General features: G+C 38.1%; 1 protein-coding gene across 1 annotated transcript in view; it reads right to left on the bottom strand.

Annotated features, from left to right (window-relative positions):
* Positions 1 to 23,710, bottom strand: part of FAM19A5 (family with sequence similarity 19 (chemokine (C-C motif)-like), member A5) — a 366,191-nt gene that overhangs the window by 107,040 nt on the left and 235,441 nt on the right. The window contains exon 2 of the mRNA XM_009883214.1: positions 16,825 to 16,974. Coding sequence (XP_009881516.1) covers positions 16,825 to 16,974 — 150 coding nt within the window. The remainder of the gene's footprint in view (positions 1 to 16,824; positions 16,975 to 23,710) is intronic.

The following is a 23,710-nucleotide window of genomic DNA, read 5'->3' on the forward strand; positions in this document are numbered from 1 at the left end:
CTCACCAAAATAGTGAAAACTTTTTGTCAATGAACACAAGGTGAAAAGAAATGAAAATAACAGTCCTGCACCAATTTGGATTTCAAGTAACACTCTAGGTAGCAGCCGTTTTAGACGACTGGTGGTATTTTGAGCTTCTCTTCATAAGGTGATGAATAATAATGAATATCTGTTAATAAGTGTGTGAGAAAAGTGCTTAAAAGGTTGAAAAAGTGAATTTACAAAAGATGGCCAAAAATGAGGGAACTCTGGGGCTGTACCAACATGACTAACTTAACTAGTTCACTCATGTCTTCCTTTAGGAGAATAATTAGTCTACTTGATTGAGGCATGTGTTATAGCTAAAAAGAAACACTATTCTTATACAAAAAAAAAAAAAAAAAAGCAGCTCAGTGGAAGGCAAAATTAAGGATATTTTCAGAGACATACAGCAATATTGACTTCCCCTGTTTCACCTTCCTGGTTGAAGTTCTCCCATCCCTCACAAATACGAGAACAAAATGGGCTTCTGTTTCTATCTACAGGTGATTGTGTACCTCTCCTTTTTATTTCAGCTAGATTCAAAGCTAATTATAGCTTTTACTCTCTTGGAAATGTGTGCTATTACCACTGCAATTATTCAGTTCCTCTGCATTGCCTTTTGATTCACCTCATTAGCCAACCTCTAATTTTACTTAACCGGGCCACAATGTTTAGTTTCTCCACCCTCTCCTCATCCTTTATGTCTTCCTTCTTTCTTCTACGCTCCTGATTCTTTTTATAAAAGTACAGTAGTCCAGCATCCAATAACACTACTAAAAAAAAATAATAACAAAACCAAGAAAACCCCCAAAAGTAAACATTATGAAAACACAACAGTGTATGATAATATCCTAAAACTAACAGAAGTAAATATATGAACAGCAAAAGAAAAGACCTTTGGACACTCAAAAAAGTTGTTAAAATGTTGCTAGGACTTCCTCTGCTCTGTGTTGACTGACTCCAAAGACCTTCCCTCTTCCTTCTCTTACGCGTGCTTTGCTGCAGGCCCACACTTCTTAGGGTCTTTTTGAAGGTTGCATCCCCTTCACATCTTTTCCCTTCAGAATCTCTTTCCATCACAAATTCTTGTCATCTAGCTCTACTGTCTCTCAGCAGAACGTAATTCCACTACAACCCTACAGAAATTGGAACAAAGTTATTTGGTCTTACGGTTTGTCTGGGAAGTTTTGGCCCTTTCCCCATCTTCTTTCTATTTAACTCTTCAAGACAGAGACTAACTACTGTTTTGAGTTTCTACAGTGTTCAGCATAATAAAGGACTGTGATTGTTTGTCCTTGTGCATTATCAAGGCAGTCATGAGCAAAAATAACAACAAGAATCTTGCCAGTCATTATTTATAAATGCACCCATTTTCCTTCTAACCTTACCTGTTTTAACTCACCTAAGCAGTCAAAGCCTTTGCCCTGAACCCGGTCTCATTTTGCTCTACAGGATGTGACACACTTTTGATGATGGGAGAACAAAACAATGGTAGAGTAAATTATGGACACATCACAATTCTTCCTAAAACTGAAAACTAATGTAAAATAGGGTACTGACCACTTTCCTGGTCCAAGGATTTTTTTTTGAGTAAGGGTATGGAAAGTGTTATTTTCTTGCTATGTTGATGGAGTACTGATACAGATATATCCAGCAGCAACACTCCATTTTCAGAAAAGATCGGTATTCATGATTATATCTGCAACTGTACTATTGAATGACTACCAGAAAATGGTAGCTATGCAATCTACACCTGAAGCGGAAATCTGTACTGCTCTACTGGAAGCAATGATAAAAATCTTTGGTACTTAAAGAATCCTTATAAAACGTATAAAAAACCCATAAAAATTTGCTTTCAGTAGCTACTGAATATCTTACAGAAAACAGGAAAGGCCTTCAAAGATAGTTATGCCTTATTTTTCTCAAAACATCTATGTCTGTTCTTAATGGAACTCTTATAAGCTACTAGTTATCGCTACTTACTCAGCAACTCTGCCTCTGCAGCATAATGAAATTCTGCTATGAAGATAGTACATCCTATTAATTGAAGTATTATGGACACAGATGGTTATCAAGGCTATAGATTGCCGAACACCAGGGCCCATTTTCTAGCTGATATCGTACAGTATTTAGACTCAACAAATCTGGGATACAAATAGCTTTGTAGAAAGCATACTCCAGTAGTCTGCAGAAGCCTTTACTGTTCAAATCCAGGCAGGCAAGGGATAGGGAAAAAGCAGGGAAAGGAGTGTCTACCCCATTCTTATCAATAACTAAAAAAATATGGGGTTTTTTGCAACTGGTAAAATCTTTTAAAGACTGTTCAAGGGTTTTCGGCTTTACATCAAAAGGGTATAATCTATTAGGACAAAACAGCTCCCCATCTTAATTCCAATGATAAAAACTGTGCTAATATAAATTCAATTTTATATATTACCATACACACTAAATAATATTCTCATAATTTTCTTAAACCTCACTTTCACAGACATCACAAGCATTTTATACTGTTGTAATTTCAATCTGTTTACCTTAATTTTTTCTTTATGCTTATCATGTGTATATATCTACCCTGATATATTTTCATAATAGATATCCTGTGCTTATGATAATACTATACACAACTTTTTTGTAATTTATTGTTTAGGCTCAGTATCTTATTCAATTGTTTGTCAGTTCAGAAGATCAGAATCAATTCAGAAAATTTCAACTCTTTGATTGAAACCAACACTGAATACGATTTTAGAATATTGTGCCATCTTTGTCAAACCTGACAGCAAACAAATGAAATTCAAAATATTTTTTTATGTTATATATTTCTTCATATTTTTTTTTCTAAAATGTGAACTGAATAAGAAATATTACTTCCAGTTTTCCTTACCATTAGAACTGAAAGAGAACATTTTCAGCTACAACTTCATCTGAGCCAGAATCTAAACCTTTTTGGCTTGACACCCCACGCAAAGATAAGGATATCACAGAAGCTACACCCCAAATCTTTCATCTAACCTAGAGACATGCTCTGAGAAAACTGTGCATCCAGAATTCAATGGGATGATTCAGAATTACAGTGTAAGCAAGACTATCAACTTTTTTCAAACCAGGAGGTTCAAGGTAAATTTTTTTCAAGCTAAAGTAAAGTTGGAAATGCAGCTTTGTAAGGTTGTAAACACCAGTTTGTATAATAAAATTAAATTATCACTGTTCCTCCAGTCTTCACTTTTGTATACTGCATCTTAAAAAACCCTTATCTTGAGTCATTTTATGTGCTTATTTTACGCAATCTCTTTTTAGATGAACCAACAGATTGCAAACTGCCATTTGCAGCATCTCCCACGTGCAGTCCATTTCACCTGTATGCCAAAAGCCATTCCACGTGGTTTATTCCACAGTGTTACATAGCCTAAATTACTCCATGAAAGGTGTATCTATATCAAAAGCTACAAAAAGCAAGAATTTCATGAGTTAACTTTGGTGTTTTTCTGGAACAGACAAAAACACACACTATGAGGGAGAAAGAAATAACTGTGTCCGAATGAAATATGACTTTAGAAACAAACTATTGTGAACTTGGAAGAGTAAGAAGTGTGGGTAGGCATCTAGGATTACTGTCACAGGGGTACAGAGGTGAAGGTCACATCCCTAGAGGAAACAAAGTTTCATTAATCCCACAGTTGAAAGAGCATTCTTTTCTGATTTTGGTTTCTGGTTTTCATCCAAATTAATCCAGAATACTGGATCCAGAAGCGACCCAAGGTTTCATAGGTGTGCATACATATTAATGTTTTTCATGTAAAACTCTCTATTCCAAATAAAAGCCTGCTTTAGATTATTTCTTTACAGTGAAAAGTACACTATTTGAAGTAATTGTCAGAAAAAGTTAATAAATGGAAACCATTAATACAAAGAACTTCAGAATTCAAATTATTTTTTACATGAATCTGAACCTCTTCTCCAAATTTCTTTCTTACGGGAAGCTTGTTACTGCCTTGATTCCATCATTTTTTTATTATATCTATCTATCCAAAAGAGTACTGATCCAGTAAATTCAAATTCAAGGAAACAGGTTCATTAGCTTCAGTAGCATTCTTAATTTGACTAAGAGGTTCAAGTATGTGAACCTTAAATTATAAGAATCTCAAGATAGGAATCATGTCTCTCTGTCTGAGTAGGCTTTTTTATTAATTCTATAATAGGATCTAAACTTATATTCATGTTCCAGATATAGTCATCAACATCTGAAAGAGAAGCAAAAACTACTTCAAGTACAGAAACCTTTCCATAATCTTTGTTTGCACACTGGACACAATGTCATTTTAGAATTTCCTACACAAAGAACTGGCACCACTTAATTCATAATAAATCAGTTTAGCCATTGTAATGGATGGATGGCCTCTTACACTGGTTTAAACCTGACTTGAGTCCTCTGGCTTGTCCCGGAAACTACACTCATGGGTATAATTAACAGCTTAGGACAATTACAACTGATAGGTTGCTTTGTACAGTGCTATCTGCTTTCTCTCTTAGAGACTTTTTTAACTTGCAAAGTCATCCTTGACCAGGCAAGTAATTTTGTAGCACTAATTGTTGAGGAAGAGTTTTGTGGTCTGGCCTTCAGCTCCGAATTTATTCACTCTAACCATAGAACCACATGCCACATACTAATAGTAATACAAAAGGTTTTTTTATTTACCATATATTTATACATAAAACTATGTTTATATATAAAATTATATATACAATTAACATAGAGGTAAATCTGAAAAACACCATGCAGTTACCACAAAATAAAATATTATGCTGTGTAAAGTACCTACAGAACTGAAGGCAGCATGATACCCAGCATATACACTTTGTTTCTAAATACATAAAACAAAGGGTTCTATAATGTGCAAAGAGGTTCAAAACTAGCTGGACTCTATGCTACTCTAAGAATACACAAAAATGTGCCAGATCAGTACCTGATGCTGCCAAGAAATGCAGATAATGCAGTTCACATCACTGGTAAAGGAAGCCAGCACCAACACAACACTTTTTAGTGTATGATGGTGAAACAACAAAATAATTAAGTTCTGATTTGAATAAAAATGAACAAAGGTCAGGTACTTAAAATATTCATAGAGACTGAGACTTCTACTTCAGAGGTGCAAAATTGCAAAACCTAGGTTTTTTGCATAAAGAGTCTAAGAATTGCTCTTCAGCAAATCTGGTACTAAAAGTCTAATAGTATTTTCCTAACAGTGAAGAGGTACCCCACTATTCTAAACCCTAACTCCTCCTGCCCCGAAACTGTGAGGCTAGTATGCTTCAGCTGTTTACCTGCGTGCTGCCGACCACTTTAATAGAGAGCTGCCAGCATTCAAACTGAAATTACTAACCAAGCTGTCTGCATTTGAAAATCTGAACTTCAGACACAGACTGTACAAAAATACAGATTAAAAGAGACAAACAGACACCTGTGGGAGTTTTTGAGGTCCTCTGAGACAAAAGGCACAGAAAAAAACCCTAATATTATTAGCTAAAACATGGTGCATCCCTGATGCAGTTTCAGAAAGTCATATCACATTAAAATTGGGTTCCAGCAGCTTCATGGGAAACATTATTAGTCTTACCAAGAAAGCTTAAACTCCAGCTGGGCACAAATTGCTGATGCTCTCCAGGCAGGTAACAGGCCCTTCTAGAGGGACCTCACCAGGTAGCACCCCCACATGACCACACAGTAAACCAGAGGGAGGACATGTCAGTGCAAGCGCTCACCAAGCCACTTTCCATCATTTATCAGCAGTCCTGGCTAACTGGGGACGTGCCAGTTGACTGGAGGTTAGCAAATGCGATGCCCATCTACAAGAAGGGCCGCAAGGAAGATTTCGGGAAGTACAGGCCTGGCAGTCTGACCTCAGTGGCGGGAAAGGTTATGGAGCAGACCATCTTGAGTGTCATCACATGGCACATGCAGGACAACCAGGTGATCAGGCCCAGTCAGCATGGGTTCATGAAAAGCAGGTCCTGCTTCACTAACCTAATCTCCTTCTATGATAAGGTGACCCATTTAGTGGACAAGGGAAAGGCTGTGGATGTTGCTTACCCAGTAAAGCTGTTGACACCATTTGCCACTGCACTCTCCTGGAGAAAATGGCTGCTCATGGCTTGGATGGGTGTATGCTTCGCTGGGTAAAAAAATGGCTAGGTTAACGGTTGGACTTGATGATCTTAAAGGTCTGTTCCAATCAAAACGATTCTATGATTCAGTGCTCCAACCTTCTTTTCCACACTCCAAAGTTGTCATTTCCCCTGGCTTTATACTTATGTAGAAACTGAAGTATTCTGACCTAAGGCTGTTAAAGCAAGAATGCAAATACTAAGTCTAGGGTAACTACTTTAAAAAAGTTGGTCAGAATTGGTCAGTATCCTTAGCAAACACTCAATGTTCTATGCTTAGCAAAATTAAAAATCCAGTAATGAATGCAAAGCTGAAGGCTGAAGTTTAAAATACGTTTGTTGCTCTACCTAGAGGACATCTATGTTAACAAAAAGAACCTGTTCTTAAAATCTTTTAATTTCTATTACATATATCCGAAATAGTAAACTTTAAAAACATCTATATCAAAAAGCTGATTATTCTAAAGGTCAGGAGGACAGAGTCTTCCAATTAGGTAGGACTGTTAAAGGAGATATTTCAAATCTAAACAGCAAAACAGTAATAAAGGAAAGCATTAAAAGTGATAATTGGATAGAAAACAGGTGATTTTTTCCCATTGGTTATTGTTATTGTAATGCCAGTGCTAGTCAGTGCACTCTATATCAAGTAGCACCAGAATAGAATGCACCACTTCGGCAATACTGCCCCACAGTTCTTTGGCTGCTTCACTTCTTTTGGTCCTGCATTCCACATCTTCTCCTCCACAAGTCACTGAAACAGCAAACACTAGCGGGGAGCTATGTGGGAACACTATGTGTGGGTTGGAGGAGATTTACATTGTGCAGGGCAACAGAGAGTCTGGATGTGGGTCTGTGCTGAATGCCCTGGTGATGTACAGCAGTAGCTGCTTAGATGCCTCCTAGTTAACACATAGCCCATCAAAGGTATTGTCCAATTCTGTTTAACCCTCTGGGGTAAAAAAAAATATCTTTATTGATTGCTGTGAGGGGAAGAGGTTCAGGGAAGGAAGTGGGAATGAATTGGCTGGAAGGTGAGTCTGACTCAGGGAGGCTGGTAACTGCCAGCTTAATTTCTTTCTTTATGTAAGATTAATTTAGCATGGGAGCTCACAGAATGAACAATAAAAAGAAGATACTTTTTGTATGCTTTAGAAAATATGGAAAGGACAAGAAAATTCTTATCACCTTCTGGCTTACATGAGTTTTGTACTCCATCTCCTTATTTCATGTATTCTGCTCCCTTCTTGCCATATGTGCCACTTTCCCTTCAAATGAGAGTCTCTTTCACAGTAAATGACCCTGTTTTGCACCAAGTCAAAGTCACGTTTGCTTTCACAATACCACTTTTTTTTCTTTCTGACTACAGCCTAGATCTGATCCTCTCTCTGCCTCCTTTAAAGAGAGACAATTCTTTCCTTCATTCATTTCTCTCCACTCAATCCTTGGGGTCCACCTTGACTAGTTGTATATCCTCTTCCTTCACATTCAATTGGGGCTTCACCTTGCCCTCTCTAAAGGGATGAGCAAGGGTAAAAGTCCTCTGTGTATGCCCTCCCAGGAAGGATGCTAGAGAAAAGACTGAAACTCTCAAAGAAATACTCTGAAACAAGTGGATGGAAATTTCACTTTCCCACTTCCACCTCATCTGAGGTACAAAGAAGTTTGGAGGACTTTCCTCCTTATCCTACTCCCCACAATCTGGACAATTAACAAAAGGAAGCATCCACATATCCTTATTTCCCTGTATAGCTGTACAAACAAGGACTCAGCCTGTCATTAGACTGCAAGTGCTTTCAGTCTAGGACTGTATGAAACTTGCTTATGAAGCACCTTGCATGCCTATGATATCATAGAAATAATACAACAGTAAGACATAAGCAAAACAAGGTATGCAAATAAAAGATACAGTCATACTTTAAGTTTATTTATGATATGAAAATGCCAGCTTTAATGCCATATACTTTTTTCTCTCCTGCAGCATGACCTAGACAGCAGGGGAAACCCAGCTCCTTTGCATCACCTGAAATAGAGAGCTTTCTAACGTTCTGTCTTCAAAGAGGGTATTTTCTCTGAATCAGCCCTGTGCAGAGTATTCTGAAAAAGGCATATGAAAATGCCTAGCATTAACTACTCTGTTCCAGGTGCTGTATGTAGCAGTGCTATTAATGTTGTCACTAATTTAGCAATCAATTCTAACATTTTCTAGGAGTCTTCTGACACATCATCTATCATCACAGATATTAAACCTAAGGTAAGTTAAAAATAAAGCGGTATATAGCTTTAAAATGCCATTTCTAACTGCATTATAATCTTTCTTGCTTCACTTTTATGAAACATATTGTTCTCCATATACAGTTCTCTGTGCTTAATGAGATTATTTGGGGGTGGGAGGGGAAGTACTGCCTGACCATGCTGCTTTCATATACTGCCAGAAGTGTCATTCAGCTATAGTTTTCTCTCACCCATTGATCGTAGAGGCATTTCAAAGGCTCATGTCTCTATATTCTCTTGCACTCACTAGAAATAAACATGTTGCCCCCACAGAAGCCCACCTTCACACATGAACAGTTTTGAAAGTTTCTCTTTTCCCCCTCTTCTAGGGATAACTGGAATGTAGGATGACAAGCAGAGGGAGTAATATGAACATGTTACATTTTTTCCTTAAACTGCTTCTGATCAGTGAAGACAGTGGCGTTTCCAGAAGGCAATGTGAGCAGCTGATGGCCTGAAGTGTTCACACACATCACATTCAAGCAGAAAACCTACTTTGCTAGTCATCCTATGTTCTCTTCAATCCCATAAGAGAGAAAAAGAGAGAAGCTTTCAGAAGGCGATTCCGATATTGACACTACGTGACCTCTGGCATGCCCATCTCATATCACTGTCCACAGAGGGAGCTTAGAGTGACCAAACTCCTGAATTTAAGAACCTCATGTTGACCTATTGCCTGAAGTTAGCTAATGAATCAGACTGCGATCAGACTGCTGTGGTTGTTGGTAGCGCTCTGCTGCAAGAAATCAAGCACAGAATACTCTATCCAGTGATGCAGTGAGTACTTATGCTAATGCATAATATGTTCTCTAGTATTTTTTTTTAGTTCAATTTAAAATGACTGTAGCAATTAGGCTTCTAGCCACTCCCTTAGAAAATTTTTCCACAATCTAATGTCACATAACCTCCAACCATTTTTCTGTGCTGAACCTGCCATCAGAGCACATAGATGAAAGAGGATTAGACTCCATGGGTGACTGCTTAGGAGCGTCAAGGAACTAAAGGAAACGAAGCTGTTAGCATTGACGAACTAATGCGTCCAATGAAACACCAGGAGGCTGAAGGTGTTGTCTTCCAGATGAAATGTGAAAGCCAGGCAGTAAGCATTAGAGGCAATTAAAGTTCTCTCAGCACTCTTTGCAACAGTACCAGTGTTAACCCCTGGTTCCTGGCTACCTTCCAAATCACATAATTAAATTCTGCTTTCCTAAATATTTCCCTGCACTATCATTTAGAAAGGCAGCCATCACTTAACCTGAAATGGTGTATTGATGCTTGGTTTAACCTCAAAGAAGGATGCATATGAGTGAAAGGTAATTTCAGTTTGGTCACTTTGTTATAGGCACAAGGCTTAGAAAAGTATTTTATCTTCAATTACATTTTATTTACTTTTATCCCAGATCTATTTCTCTTATATATCCAAAGTGTTTCCTCTCAGTCTGTGGTGTATAATTCTTCAGAATCTTCTAGAAAATAATCTGCCAATTCACTACATAATTATTTAAACGTAATTCCGCTACATCCCTGATTTGTTACTCCATAAACATTCTTAGATTGTGGAAGCAGATCTATAGATCTACTTGCCATTAGGAAGCAGCTGATCCCTAAAAAAAAAAAAAAAAATGTACTCAGCCTGAGAACCGATAAACCCATTTCTAGCTGCGGCCAGTACTCACTGTCTGCTACCTGACTGCTAACAGATGAATTATTCTGTGGAAAACAATAGCATTATGCAAAATCTTGGTCTGGATCTTTATGCCACATCCAATCACAGAATCACACAGTCATGGAATATCTAAAGTTGGAAGGGACCCCTAAGAATCATCGAGTACAACTCCCTGCTCCTCTCAGGACTACCTAAAAGTAAACCATATGACTAAGACCTTGAACTCTGACAGGCTTGGTGACATGACCACTTCCCTGGGGAGCCTGTTCCAGTGACCAACCACCCTCTCACTGAAGAACCTTTTCCTAGTGTCCAATCTGAACTTCCCCTGATGCAGCTTCACACCCATTTCCTCATGCCCTATCGCTGGTCATCAGAGAGAGGAGATCAGTACCTCCCCCTCCGCTGGCCACCTTCAGGAAGTTGTAGACTGCGACTTCTCGAAGCGGACTAAGTCAAGTGACCTTAGCTGCTCCTCATAAGCCTTGCCCTCACGACCTTTCATCATCTTGGTCGCCCTCCTCTGGACCCTTGTCCTGATGTCCTTTTTATATTGAGGTACCCAAAACTCCACACAAGCATTTGAGGTTGGGCTGCAGTCATTTGAGTTTAGGTACCAGACACTATAACATAGTGAAGCCCTTACCTATTGTTCTTGATGAAATTATTCTTTTAGGGTAGTTATTGATCTGCTTGTTACCTTCCTAAGCAGGTTTTGGTGTTGTTTTTTTTTTTTTTCATTGATTGGTTGCTTTTTTGTCACATCTTTGGTTATTCCTGTTATGGATTCTCAGTCAGGAGAGGAAACCTAACTTACCTCCCTGTATTTCTTATAGACACATCAATGTTGCCATTGATGCTGCAGCTACTGATATGTTTGTTTTGTGACGCTCACTTTCTGTCTTGGGGTGGAACAGTGGCATTTCTTCCTCAGAAAGAGGAATCTCTAACTGACATTTGACATTCATGACCAAAGAGAATAAATGTATTTTATGGGAGCATGTTTATAAGATTTTACCAACTTTGTGATATTATTTAGAAAAGAACTATTACCCAATTTGATTTGGAATGTCACATGTCATCCTTAACAGTTTGGAGCAGGAAGCAAAGCAACCATTTGCCCAAGGTCAAATGGAATCATAAAATCGTAGGATGGTTTGGATTGGAAGGGACCTTTAGATACCATCTAGTCCAACCCTTGTGCCACAGGCACGGACATCTTTCGCTAGATCAGGCTGCTCAAAGCTCCATCCAACCTGGCCTTCAACACTTCCAGGGATGGGACATTCACAACTTCTCTATTGTTCATGGAACAATGTGTTCCACCACAGCTGTCTCACCCTCCTCATTGTAAAAAAATTCTTCCTTATGACCAATTTAATCTACCCTCTTTTTATTTAGAACCATTGCCCCTTGTCCTGTCACAACAGGCCTTGTTAAAAAGTTTTTCTGTGTCTTTCTTATAAGCCTCTTTCATACATTGAAAGGCTGCAATAAGGCCTTCCTGTAGCCTTCTCTTCTCCAGGCTGAACAACCCCAATTCTCTCAGCCTTTCTTCACAAGGGAGGTGTTCCAGTCCTCTGATCATTTTCATGTCCAAATAGTCCCACTCTCCTCCTAAACTTAAATCTTCTCCACTATATAGTACACTGCTTCTGGTCCAGCAAAATATCTGTGTAGTATTGTTCAGTCTCCTTCATATCCATCCTGCTTTGCCATTTGGTTTTACTTGTTTTAAATTGACATATATTAAATGCAAAAAAGTTAAATGTATAATATGTACAGTGAGGAAATATTTGCAAATATCTGCTATAAACCCAGGATAAAATAATATAAATAGCATGTTAACAAATGTACAAAATATTCTAAATGTAAAAGCTACAATTCCCGTTTTTTACAATCATTATAGTCCTCTTTCCGCCCCCCCCAGTATGGATAAGACACTTTAGAAGGATGAAGCTTTCCAGGTATTAGGCAGTCTTGTTTCAAGTGCATGACCTAGGATTCTATTAATGACCAGTTCTGACCCCTACACCTCCCCATAGACTCCTAGAGATAATGAGAAGAGCAGGGAATTATTGATCTAAACTAATGTGGCATCCTTGTGGATCCTGAGTTTCTGTGTTAAACAAAATCAATCAATGCCAACTGAAGAGCACGTTAATCATAATGTATGAACAAATTATACCAACTAAGATTCTATAGAAAATAGTATTGTTACAATGCTCACAAAAAAATAACACTTTATTAAATCTTTAAAAAAGTAAAAATTAAAAAAAAAAAAAGAAAAAAGAAGACTTTGATTCACAACATAAATTATCTGAGCATTTTGAATTCAATTACCTGAGCTCCAGCTACACCAAATTTAGGAATTTTGGATACCAGGATCAATGTCCTGGGATTTCTTATAGCACTTTGTGGACATAAAAGTAGCCAGAACTCAAACCCAGAGCAGAATCTCTAATCACAGAATTCAGGTAAGCAATTAAAAGATTGCCATCCTGATTTTCTCAAGCAACTAAACCACTTCTCTCATACCATCTTTCTTCTCATCAACTGTTTCTATTTTCTGGAGAAAATTGTTGTTTATTTTTGAGCTATAAATATATATTGGACAGAATTATTGGAATCTATTAAACACTTAAATGATTATCCCACTCTTCTCAGGTTAATATACTTGTATTCTATGAAACGCTTTGGCATAGCAAATTTTATTTTTAGACAGATAAACTTCTTGTGAAAGAACGCAAACCATGGATGCATGTGTACACAAACTGTTATCAAAGACTTTTTGTAACTTGCTTTAAAACAAGTTTAAATTAGCGAAGGTACTGGACAAAAATAGAGAATAATTGCTATCTTTCAATCTCTCACAGGCTCCAGCTTGAAAAAACTGATGAAGCTTGACTGACACACAGGGAAATCACTCTGGTGATAAACCAGATGCTATATTGAAATAGAGTATCTTATCAAAGTAATGCAACTGAGGTCATTGCTATGGAATTTGATCTCAAAAAAGGGACTAGGGAATACTAGTTGTAAATAATATAACTAAAAGTGCAGGCAAACTACTGTCATGATATCACAAAACCTACATTCATGAATAAAAATTACATCACAACCAAACATACCAAATATACATTATGACTCTGTAGGTCTAGGAATGAAGCAATCAACACTAAATCAAGCTTGAAATCAGGATGAATATTGATGCTATTTTTTCAGATTACATTAACCATCTCCCACACTTAAAGACTGCTAGAAAAAAACAAAGAGTAAATCAGCACTCTCCATCACAGGGAAACATTTCAAGAAAACCTCTGCTCTTCAAGGACCAAGCCCTAAACACTGCATTTTCATTTTTAAGAATTCCAATTTTATCTATCTGACATACACTATCTTGCATTTCTTAGGAAAACACCTTAGCAGCGGAAATCACAGTGGATTTTGGTAATCAACTCAGGACTTACTCTAAGAGCTACGTTGACAAGTGCAATCTCAGACAATGCTTGTGAGGTTTAAGAGCCCTTAAACTACTTACTCTTTTTGCTGCAATAATTGACACTTGCATTTCAGAGCTCCAGGAAATATACAGCATAACTGCATATATTCTAAGACACTTCTCTCCATTAAACAATGAACAAATGGTAGCCAGGTACAACATGATGCATTTTAAGGTTGTAAAATTACCAGCTTTCATACTGAATCTTCAAAACGCTCCCTTGACAGAAGCTGTAACACAATTGTTAGCTAATGTTTCTTGGTAGTAGGTTAGCAGGTCATGTTTACTGTGCCTGCTTCCTTCACAAATGACTTTGCATTAATTATTGAAGGTCTAAGGTCTAATTTTGCTACCTTTGCTTCAAAACTAATCTCATTAAAATCAAGACTGTATAAAGAATAAAACTAAAAGAACCAAATCTTTGGAAAGCAAACTGACATTAAAAAAAACCCAAAAAACAAAAACACTGCCCAATGAGATTGTTTTCTCTTTGATAGCAGAAATGAAAGCCCAAATAGCAATTACGTTCTTAACGTCAACTATAATATAAAGAAAATTTGCAAAAGCACTCTCTATGTCCCATTTAAGAAAGGTCAGAGAAGGATTTATTTATTTGTTTGGAAAATGGGATTTATAAGAAAAAAAATGAATGGGATGTCTGCCAGATGGAAGATTTCCATAGGTGAAAATACCCTTTCTTATTGGAAAAAAAAAATAAGAAAAAATTGGTGGTTGTATTCCTAAAACAACATCATTTGACAATATCAGAAACAAAATGAGCTTTTGTCAGACATAATTTTATGTAGATTTCATGTCCAGAAGAAAGCATTTAGTAGCTGTGTTTGAAACACTTTATTCTAGAAAAGAATAGAAACAGTACGGAAAAAAATCAGTGTGGGTTCTCTAAACCATGTACCTGGTAAATTCACAGATGGATATTTGTTACTCAGTGGCCACTTTATCTGCCAGCTTTATTTGCAAGCAGAAGATTAGAGACAAGATAAAGTACTCATTTATTCTTTCCAATATAACTGTGTTTATGGTATGCAAAACTGTGTTTTTTAACTTCATTCAGGAATAAACCCTATAGATCAAAGATTTGGCTTGTGCCTTCTTTTTAATTTGGGAACTTGATATACAGTTTTAGCTATCATTAACCTTTTTGAGCTTTGATCACAAAACCTCACTAACAGTGTCCATAAAGCAAAGTAGCATGTCCTGTGCATCTTGCAGTTCTCATTCTTAGCAAAGGGCTCGACATCCTAACTATAAACATTTCAAAAAATAATAAAGAACCGTGCTATTAAATCTTATTAGAACTATGTAGAAAAGCTTTAAAAAATGAATGATAATACATGGACACATAAGTTAATGGGAAGCTCTATTTTCAACTGATGAACTTCCCACTTATTTTTCAAGAGTGGAATACTACATAAAGAATGCTTTCTGATTACACAATACCTAACCATTGATCCTGTCATCCAGTTCTCTGTTTTCACAAAATGATGATCAAGCACATTGAAAGCAAAAGCTGAATTTGAAATAGCCCTTCTTCATGAGTTCCCAATAAAATAAATAAAAATATTTTCAAATGTTAAATGACCTCAAACCTTCCATACTTGGAAACCAAGATAATATAGCAATTGGAGGATGAGGTGTAGTCATGTCTTCTTACTGACACGTACATTCTGGCTATCTTAAGTGTCATCACCACAGGTTTCTTAAGGCAAGGCAGGGAAACCGTGAGTACCATAGTGCTACATCTGATTTATCTTATGCATTTGGGATAAGATAAATTACTCCGAGAAGGTACCTTTTGCTCTCCATTGGGTTTAAGAAAAACTGGAGTTACTAGGTTAGACAACTAACTTTGGATACCCAAGATACAGCAAATGGATCTCACCACAGTCCATAACTGACTCAGGAAAAATTATATTTAGCTCCCATCAGATGATGCAAAACTCCTATTTTCCCTTAGAACTTTGCTGTTTTAAAATAAGAAACATATGTTGATTTTTTTTAATTGCTAACAAGTATTTTTGCTAAAGTTACAGCTATAAATGACACAACAAAATCATTCCTTTCTTAAGCAATTAAGTCTTATGATCTTACAATAAAACAAGAAAGAAAAGAATTACTGGATATAGTATCACATTACGAAAGAGACAGCTAAGAAACTGTATTACAGAGTACCAAAAACAGTGAAAGGAAAATGCAAAAATAGAATGTGCATGATGTTCTATATTTAACTTTGTGGGTAGGCTCTGAAATCTCCTTTGAGCTGTCTTCTTTGATAATGACTGGTAAGACTAAATTCCGAGGCAACAGTAGGGTGTTCTCAGCAATATTTTTATTTGAGGACTCAAACCAGTCAGTATTCAAAGGCAATCTGTGAATTTATTACAGTTCTATACATAAGCATCTTTTTACTTTTGTTAGCTGAGCCTAGATCAAAACATAACATTTCGCATCAACTATTTTCAATAGGTCTTCAATTTTACTTTTAATATGAACGCTTGCTAAGAGCGCTGCACTGGCAGACCTGTCTTGAAGATTGTCCCATTGTTAACATCTTATTTAGCTGTAACGCAGAAATTAATTTGTCTTAAAAAATCATTTCAAAGTGAAGCATTTTCATACCTCCCTGTATGTCAGCAGTTTTCCAGCTGTGTGCTATCACTGCATCTGCAGTGAATCATACAGAATCCTCATTTTAAGGAAAGAAGGAATGCTGCACATGTGAGGTATATTCAGATACATTATTCCAACTATAGTATCAGTGTTTTCTTCAACAACATTAAGTATCACACAGGAGCAGTCACATTAGCTTCTCAGTGGCATAAAACCTCTAAGGCTCTTTTGCAGTGTTTTTTTAATGTTATAAGGAATAAAAAGTAGGGGAAAAAAGAATGCCATTCCACTGCTGATGCTGTCATCACATGCAAAATACAACAGCATCATGCCCTTAACATTCAACTGCATATCAAGCTAAAACAAAAGTGAAAATTCCAATTAAAAAAATGTAACTGAAATATCTATACTATTAGCCAGTAATACCCTTTTGAGGAATTTCAATGGTATTGCCATTGTTAGTTGGGACACATGAAAATTTCTTCTATCAAGCTTTTATTTTTTTATGAGACACTACCAGTTTACACCACTCTTGTATTGGCAGAAACTGATTGAATAGATCTTTGTTTCTTACCATCAACACAGGCTGGCCTTGCTCTTGTTGTACCGGCAATCTGTCCTTTTTTACATGCACAGCGAGCTGTTTGTCGGGCTATAGTCCTTCGGGGCTGACTGCTATCTCTGTCCAAAGTAACAATCTCACATGTACCTGCAGCCAGTTGACCTGGAAAAAGAACCAGCAACAGGTACCAGAGTCACTGAATGCACTACAGGCAATCTATTACAGCCGAATAGAGTCATGGCCCTATGTCACAGCAGACACTCCACAACAAATGGGCAGCCAGCTGATGGATATAATAAAACCGAGATGACATACAATTTTTCTTTGTGGTGGACATATGAAAACCCTGCAAACTGGTTCTGTCAGAAAATGATTATTGTTCCATAAAAGCCAGAGAGCTGAGGTCACACAGGTTGCTTTTACTTATGTCGGCTAAGTAAGGGATCAATCTGCTTTCACAGTAATGCAATTTAAATGGTATGCTCTACATACTTTCAGAAAAGAAATGATAAAGTATATGGAAAACAAAAAAAAAAACCTCCATGTGTCCATAAATATAATGAAGTCTTAACTGCTTTGTGTGTTGTTTTTGAAACAAAAAGTCTTTCAAAGTACGCCCGTGTTTGACCAGACTGTCAGCCCTTTGGCTCTTGCCTCATTTAAACTGAATGGCAATTCAGTCTCCACCTGACTCATATCTGAAGTAGTTGGTCTTTTGTCTTTTACCAAATTTACTACGTAACCATCCTGCAAATGACAGTAAAATGGCACTGCCCTGCTAGCTCAGTACCATTGTTTGCTTTTTATTGACTTCTCCAACATATGTGGCTTTCCCTGAATACTAAGGAAATCCACACCACCTAATTCTGAACTGTGACCGTGCTCAGAGGGGCAAAACAAAAAAAAATATTTTATGAGGAATATTAGTCTGAAATAAATGTTACACATTTAAAATGATTCAATTCCTCTGGTACAACCAATAGTGGGCTACCGGTATACCAAAATACTACCTTTTTCAAGCAAGAGAGATACATCATTGAATTTCAATGTGTAGTAAGACGCAAAAAAAATCCCATCTATCACTTTGTATAACATATCATTTCTGGATTTTATGGTACAGTTGTAAATATAATTTCTATTGGATTTTGTCTTTGTAGACAATCAATTGGAAAACTTCAAATGAATAGGTGCAAAAATATATCTTCAAATCACAAGCTTACTATATTTTGTTTTCATAAAAAAATAAGATTGGACCAAATGCAGTATTGTATTTATAAAAAAGGTCATGCAGTTTAAATGATATTTACAGTAAATTATTTTTACACTGTTGAAATATTGAAAAAGAACAAGAAAAAAGGAGAAATTTTAAATCTATTTTAACATCAAAATTAAGAAAAAAACCAAACCAAACCAAAACACACACACACGAAAACCCCCAAAACATAAATGAATGGCATTTAATTTAACTCTAAAAGTGTAATGATATTTCCGTATACTGTGTTTTTTTCCATCAGAATACAAGTTTACCCAATATATTCTTCCAAGAACCAGCTTTCAATGCTTCCGAGTGTGCATATACTGTTTTGAAACTGTCAGAATAGCAAAATATTGTAGGCTGTCAACAGCATTGTGACTGGTTCACTGCCAAACAACCTAAATTTTATCTTGCTGTGACTCCTACACTGCAGTGAATTACAACATGGTAAAACAGGATCTTGAAGATGAATATGCAACAAGGTATCCTACAACTTCATGCAAATATATGACATATATATAAGTAATACACATTAGGCATTTATAAATACAGATATGATATCCATGATAGTGAACACTATCACCATAGTGCTTCATGGCTGCTGGCAACTAGACTTATGAGCTACAGTCAGTCCTGGGTTTCTACTCTTTTCCACTCACTCTATTAACAAAAAACATCTTAGGACAAACATACTGATGAGAGGATTTTTACTTTATTATATGCTGATTTTTATTTTGTTTTCTCTGAAATCTTGGATTACAAAGCATAGGTTTAGCAAGAAAGAGTGGCACGTGATTTTCCAGATAAGGACAAGGGAAATCCAGCTACACTAAAACATGTTGAACTGAAAAAAAACCCCACATTCTTTTTTTCCCCCATCACTAATATATTTCATTCTGGGTTGCAGGAGATGTATTGCTCCCAAGGAATACAGCTGTCTTAGTAGATCATGTAAAAAAGACATAATCAGAGGTGTATTTAGATCTTGACCCCTTAGGCATTTGAACATCATGATTACGGTCCTGCATTGAGAATAGAAATTGAATGGAAACCAAAGAAAAAGTGGAAGCATAAATATGATATGTGTAAGTGTTCCTGAGAGCATGGGTTGCCGTATTCTCCACTATCCGTAAGTCCTTATGCTATTGTTACTTTCATTAAATATATGGTAAATCATATAATCTAGGTGGATCATTATATAAAACCCCCATTTCAGAGGAAAAGAACCAGTTTTACAGCACAGGGAAGGTGAATAAGGACTATATTCAGAGAAAAAAGAACAATGAAGCTTTATGTCAAGATAATTTGTGAAACAAAAAGCTTTCCAGGGTATGCAAGCACTGACTATCGACAAAAACACCTATAGATAATATTTTCTGCTTTTGGACCTGTCCAGTTTTAGTTCTGCATAGGTTCCTTTTGAGCCAGCTGGATTATTTGGGGTTTTTTATGATTGTTTTCAGCTGTTTATTTTGTTTAGAGATGATGATTTCTTCCAGGCATAGTGACCTCGTTTTTTTGATGAATTTAAAAAACTGGGATAACTAAATGAGAGCAATTGCTATACAAAGATAAAGTCACACTAAGGAATTTCGTGCAGCTATTAAAAATAAGGGAAAATTGGAAAGATTTTTGAAACATTTCATAGATTATTTTTTTAAAGATCATTTCTTTGTTGCCATTCTTGTTTCCATAGCAGAAAAAAACTAAAAGTTATTGTAGAACTGCAGCAGTTCTTCCCACATATATGAATAAATACTTCCTTGCGTCACAGGGTACAAAGATTGCAAGTGTACTGAGCACTGCAACATAGTGTACATCCAGTGTTACTTGGTTTTAGATGGCTGTAAAGTATGAGAAGTATTAGTTAAGGTTATGGAGGCCCACGTCCAGAGAGAGACTCATCCTGTTGTAAAGCATGTCCTCTCTGTCTCTCATGAAGTAGAGGGTAAGTCTACAGGAGTACTTTACTCAGATTACATGTATGCTATTTTTGCTTTTTAACAGTTTAATCTAGAAACATAAGGTACAAAATGATGGCACAAAAGGAACATACTTTTTTTAAGTTCGAAGTATCAAGAATTAGGATACCTTTCATTTTCAGGGAAGTTGACATAGTGACCGCTTTCAAAGATATTAATGAAAAAAGGCCATTCATCTGGGAGCGTCTGAACACTCTACACTCCCAAGCACAGAGAAAAAAATCTCAAGGCAGCAACGAGTGGAGTTTCACTGGAGCATTTCCAGTCGAGAGATTAAGAGCCACAGTCTACGGAACAGTCAGAAAGCCTCCATATTTTCAGTAGATCGTATTTATGTACTTGCAGTATACAATGCAATTCACCTTCCAACCAGAATTAAATAATCTTGGGGGGGAAAAAAAAAAAGAAGGCAAGCATCAGCACAGAACTCTGATTCATTCTAGCCTTGCCTGAAAGTCTTTCTTCCAAGAAAAAATAAATATATTTTTTTATTATTTTATGGATCACAAATAAAGATTATTTCAGAGTTACCGTCATCCAGTTTTCCAAGTAAATGAGTGGGCATTTCTTTGCAGTTGTTATTGTTTTAATATTTATTATATATATATAAATACTTCATATTTTATATATATTTATCTTATAAGTTTATTTTAGTAATTAAGACATCACTGGATGTTATTTGATTTTTGTGTTGCCACCATCTGGTTACTAAACAGAAAAGGTTCAGGTTCTTTAATGCTCTACTATAATGTTGCACTACATTCTTAAAATGCCAATTGATATGTCCCCTCTCTCTCCCACCACAAGCACACATGCTTCTATATGGAATTCTTTCAGGAAAAAGGAAAACTCCAGGATTCTGAATTAAAAATTTAAGTCAAACTAAACCAAAACCAAAACGCCCCACAACCGTTAAAATTCCAAATACAACAGGATTAGGCTTTTGGCTTCTAGCTTGCACCCAAGGACTTGTATGCAGTAATTGCTGTACTCAGCACCTATCTTGCTATTTTCTCAATGAAGTCCCATTGTGATCACTTCTGACACTGCTCTTGGACTTTCACGGAAGTCTGCAGGAATCGGTGAGTTCAGGTACACATATTTAGCAAATGGTGCAGGAAATAGCTCAAGGTAAAACTATTATTTTTTTAAAAGTTCTTTAGTACTTACATTCTTGAGAGAAAAGAGTGTGTTTTTGAAAAGTGTAAAACTAAATGGCATTTTTTATGTGTATTACTAAGAGCCCTCTGTCAACTATATGTCATTGCAGAAAGGAGCATCAAGAAGGATTACAGAGCCCTGGGAACAGTGGTAAAGGACTCTGGAGTGCAGGCAGTTTTCTCATCAATCCTCCTGGTCAAAGGGAAGGGGTTTGAAAAGGCCAGTCGAATCTGTCGAGTCAAGAAATGGCTACAGGACTGGTGCCACAGCCAGGGGTTCGGCTACTTACACCTTGGGACACGCGTTAAGAAATAATGTTTACCGGGGGCTGATGGGGTCCATCTGACACAAAAGAGGAAGAGCATCTTTGGTCCAAGGCTTGTCAAGCTTGTGAAGAGGACTTTAAACTAGAGTTGCTGGGGGAGGGGAACCGCAATCCATTCCACTCCTACCAGTTTGATGCCAGTGCCAGCAATAGGTGCCCAGAGCCTGGAGAAGGGTAACAGGTCAGCAGGAGAGCACCTGGAGTGAAGCACAAAGGAATTCCACCCACTCCAGCCAGTAAGTCAGCTCCAACGGGGCCAAACTTAAACGCCTCTATAAAAACGCACATAGCATGGAGAGAAGTTAGAGATGAGTGCACGCCTGCAGCGGTACGATCTTATTAGCATCACAGAGACATGGTGGGATGGCTCCTATGACTGGAGTATTTGAATGGAAGGATACAGGCTTTTTAGGAAGGACAGGCAGGGGAGAGGAGGACGGGATGTCGCCCTTTATGTCAAGGACCAGCTGGAGTGCATGGAGCTCCACCTGGGGATGGATGAGGACCCAACGGAGAGCTTATGGCAGGGCAGGGACAGGTAAAATTACAGTGGGGATCTGCTACAGGCCACCTGACCAGGAATACTGAGCGGATTAGGCCCTCTATAGACAGATAGGAGCAGCCTCACAATCAAAAGCCCTAGTCCTCATGGGGAACTTCAACCACCCCAATATCTGTTGGAGGGACAACACAGCAGGGCATAAGCAATCCAGGATGTTCCTAGAATGCGCTGATGATAACTTCCATCTCCAAGCGGTAGAGGAGCCAACAAGGAGAGGTGCTATGCTGGACCTGGTGCTCACCAACAGAGGGGCTGGGGGGGAACGTGAAGCTCAAGGGCAGCCTTGGCTGCAATGACCATGAGATGATGGAGTTTGAGATCCTTAGGGCAGTGAGGAGGGTGCACAGCAAGCTCACTACCCTGGACTTCAGGAGAGCAGACTTCGGCCTCTTCAGGGATCTGCTTGGCAGAGAACCATGGGATAAAGTCCTGGAGGGGAGAGGGGCCCAAGAAAGCTGGCTAATATTCAAGGATCACCTCCTCCAAGCTCAGGAGTGATGCATCCCAACAAAGAGGAAGTCAGGCAAAATTACCAGGAAGCCTGCGTGGATGAACAAGGAGCTCTCGGACAAACTCAAAGAGAAAAAGGAAGCCTACAGAGGATGGAAGCAAGGATGGGTAGCCTGGGAGAAATACAGAGAAATTGTCTAAAAAGCCTGGCATCGGGTTAAGAAAGCTAAAGCCCAGACAGAGGTAAATCGGGCCAGGGGTAACAGGGACAACAAGAGAAGCTTCTACAAGTATGTCAGCAAGAAAACGAAGCCTAGGGAAAATGTAGGCGTCTCTGGACGGAAATGGGAGACCTGGTCACCCAGGACATGGGCAAGGCTGATGTACTCAACGACTTCTTTGCCTCAGTCTTCACCAGCAAGTGCTCTAGCCACACGACCCAAGTTGCAGAAGGCAAAGGCAGCGACTGGAAGAATGAGGTACCACCTACTGTAGAAGACCAGGTTCAAGACCACCTGAGGAACCTGAAGGCCGTGATGAGATGCATCTGTGGGTCCTGAGGGAACTGGATGAAGTTGCTAAATCGCTATCCATCATATTTGAGAAATTGTGGCATCCAGAAGGACCTAGACAGGCTTGAGAAGTGGGCCTGTGCAAACCTCATGAAGTTCAACAAGGCCAAGAAAAAGGTCCTACACCTAGGTTGGGGCAATCCCAAGCACAAATAGAGGGGGGAGAATAGATTGAGAGCAGCCCTGCCAAGAAGGACTTGGGGGTGTTGGTGGATGAGAAGTTCAACATAAGCCAACAATGTGCGATCGCAGCCCAGAAGGCCACCCATATCCTGGGCTGCATCAAAAGAAGCGTGGCCAGCAGGTCAAGGGAGGTGATTCTGCCCCTCTACTCCACTCTGGTAAGACCCCACCTGGAGTATTGCGTCCAGCTCTGGAGCCCTCAACATAAGAAGGCCACGGACCTGTTGGAGCGGGTCCAGAGGAGGGCCACAGAAATGATCTGAGGGCTGGAGCACCTCTCCTATGAGGACAGGCTGAGAGAATTGGTGTTGTTCAGCGCGGAGAAGAGAAGGCTCCAGGGAGACCTTATAGCAGCCTTTCAGTACTTAGAAGGTGCTTAGAGGAAAGATGGAGAGGGACTCTTTATCA

Source organism: Charadrius vociferus, unplaced genomic scaffold (genome assembly GCF_000708025.1).
Source record: "Charadrius vociferus isolate BGI_N301 unplaced genomic scaffold, ASM70802v2 scaffold363, whole genome shotgun sequence".
In the NCBI taxonomy this organism is placed as follows: Eukaryota; Metazoa; Chordata; class Aves; order Charadriiformes; family Charadriidae; genus Charadrius; species Charadrius vociferus.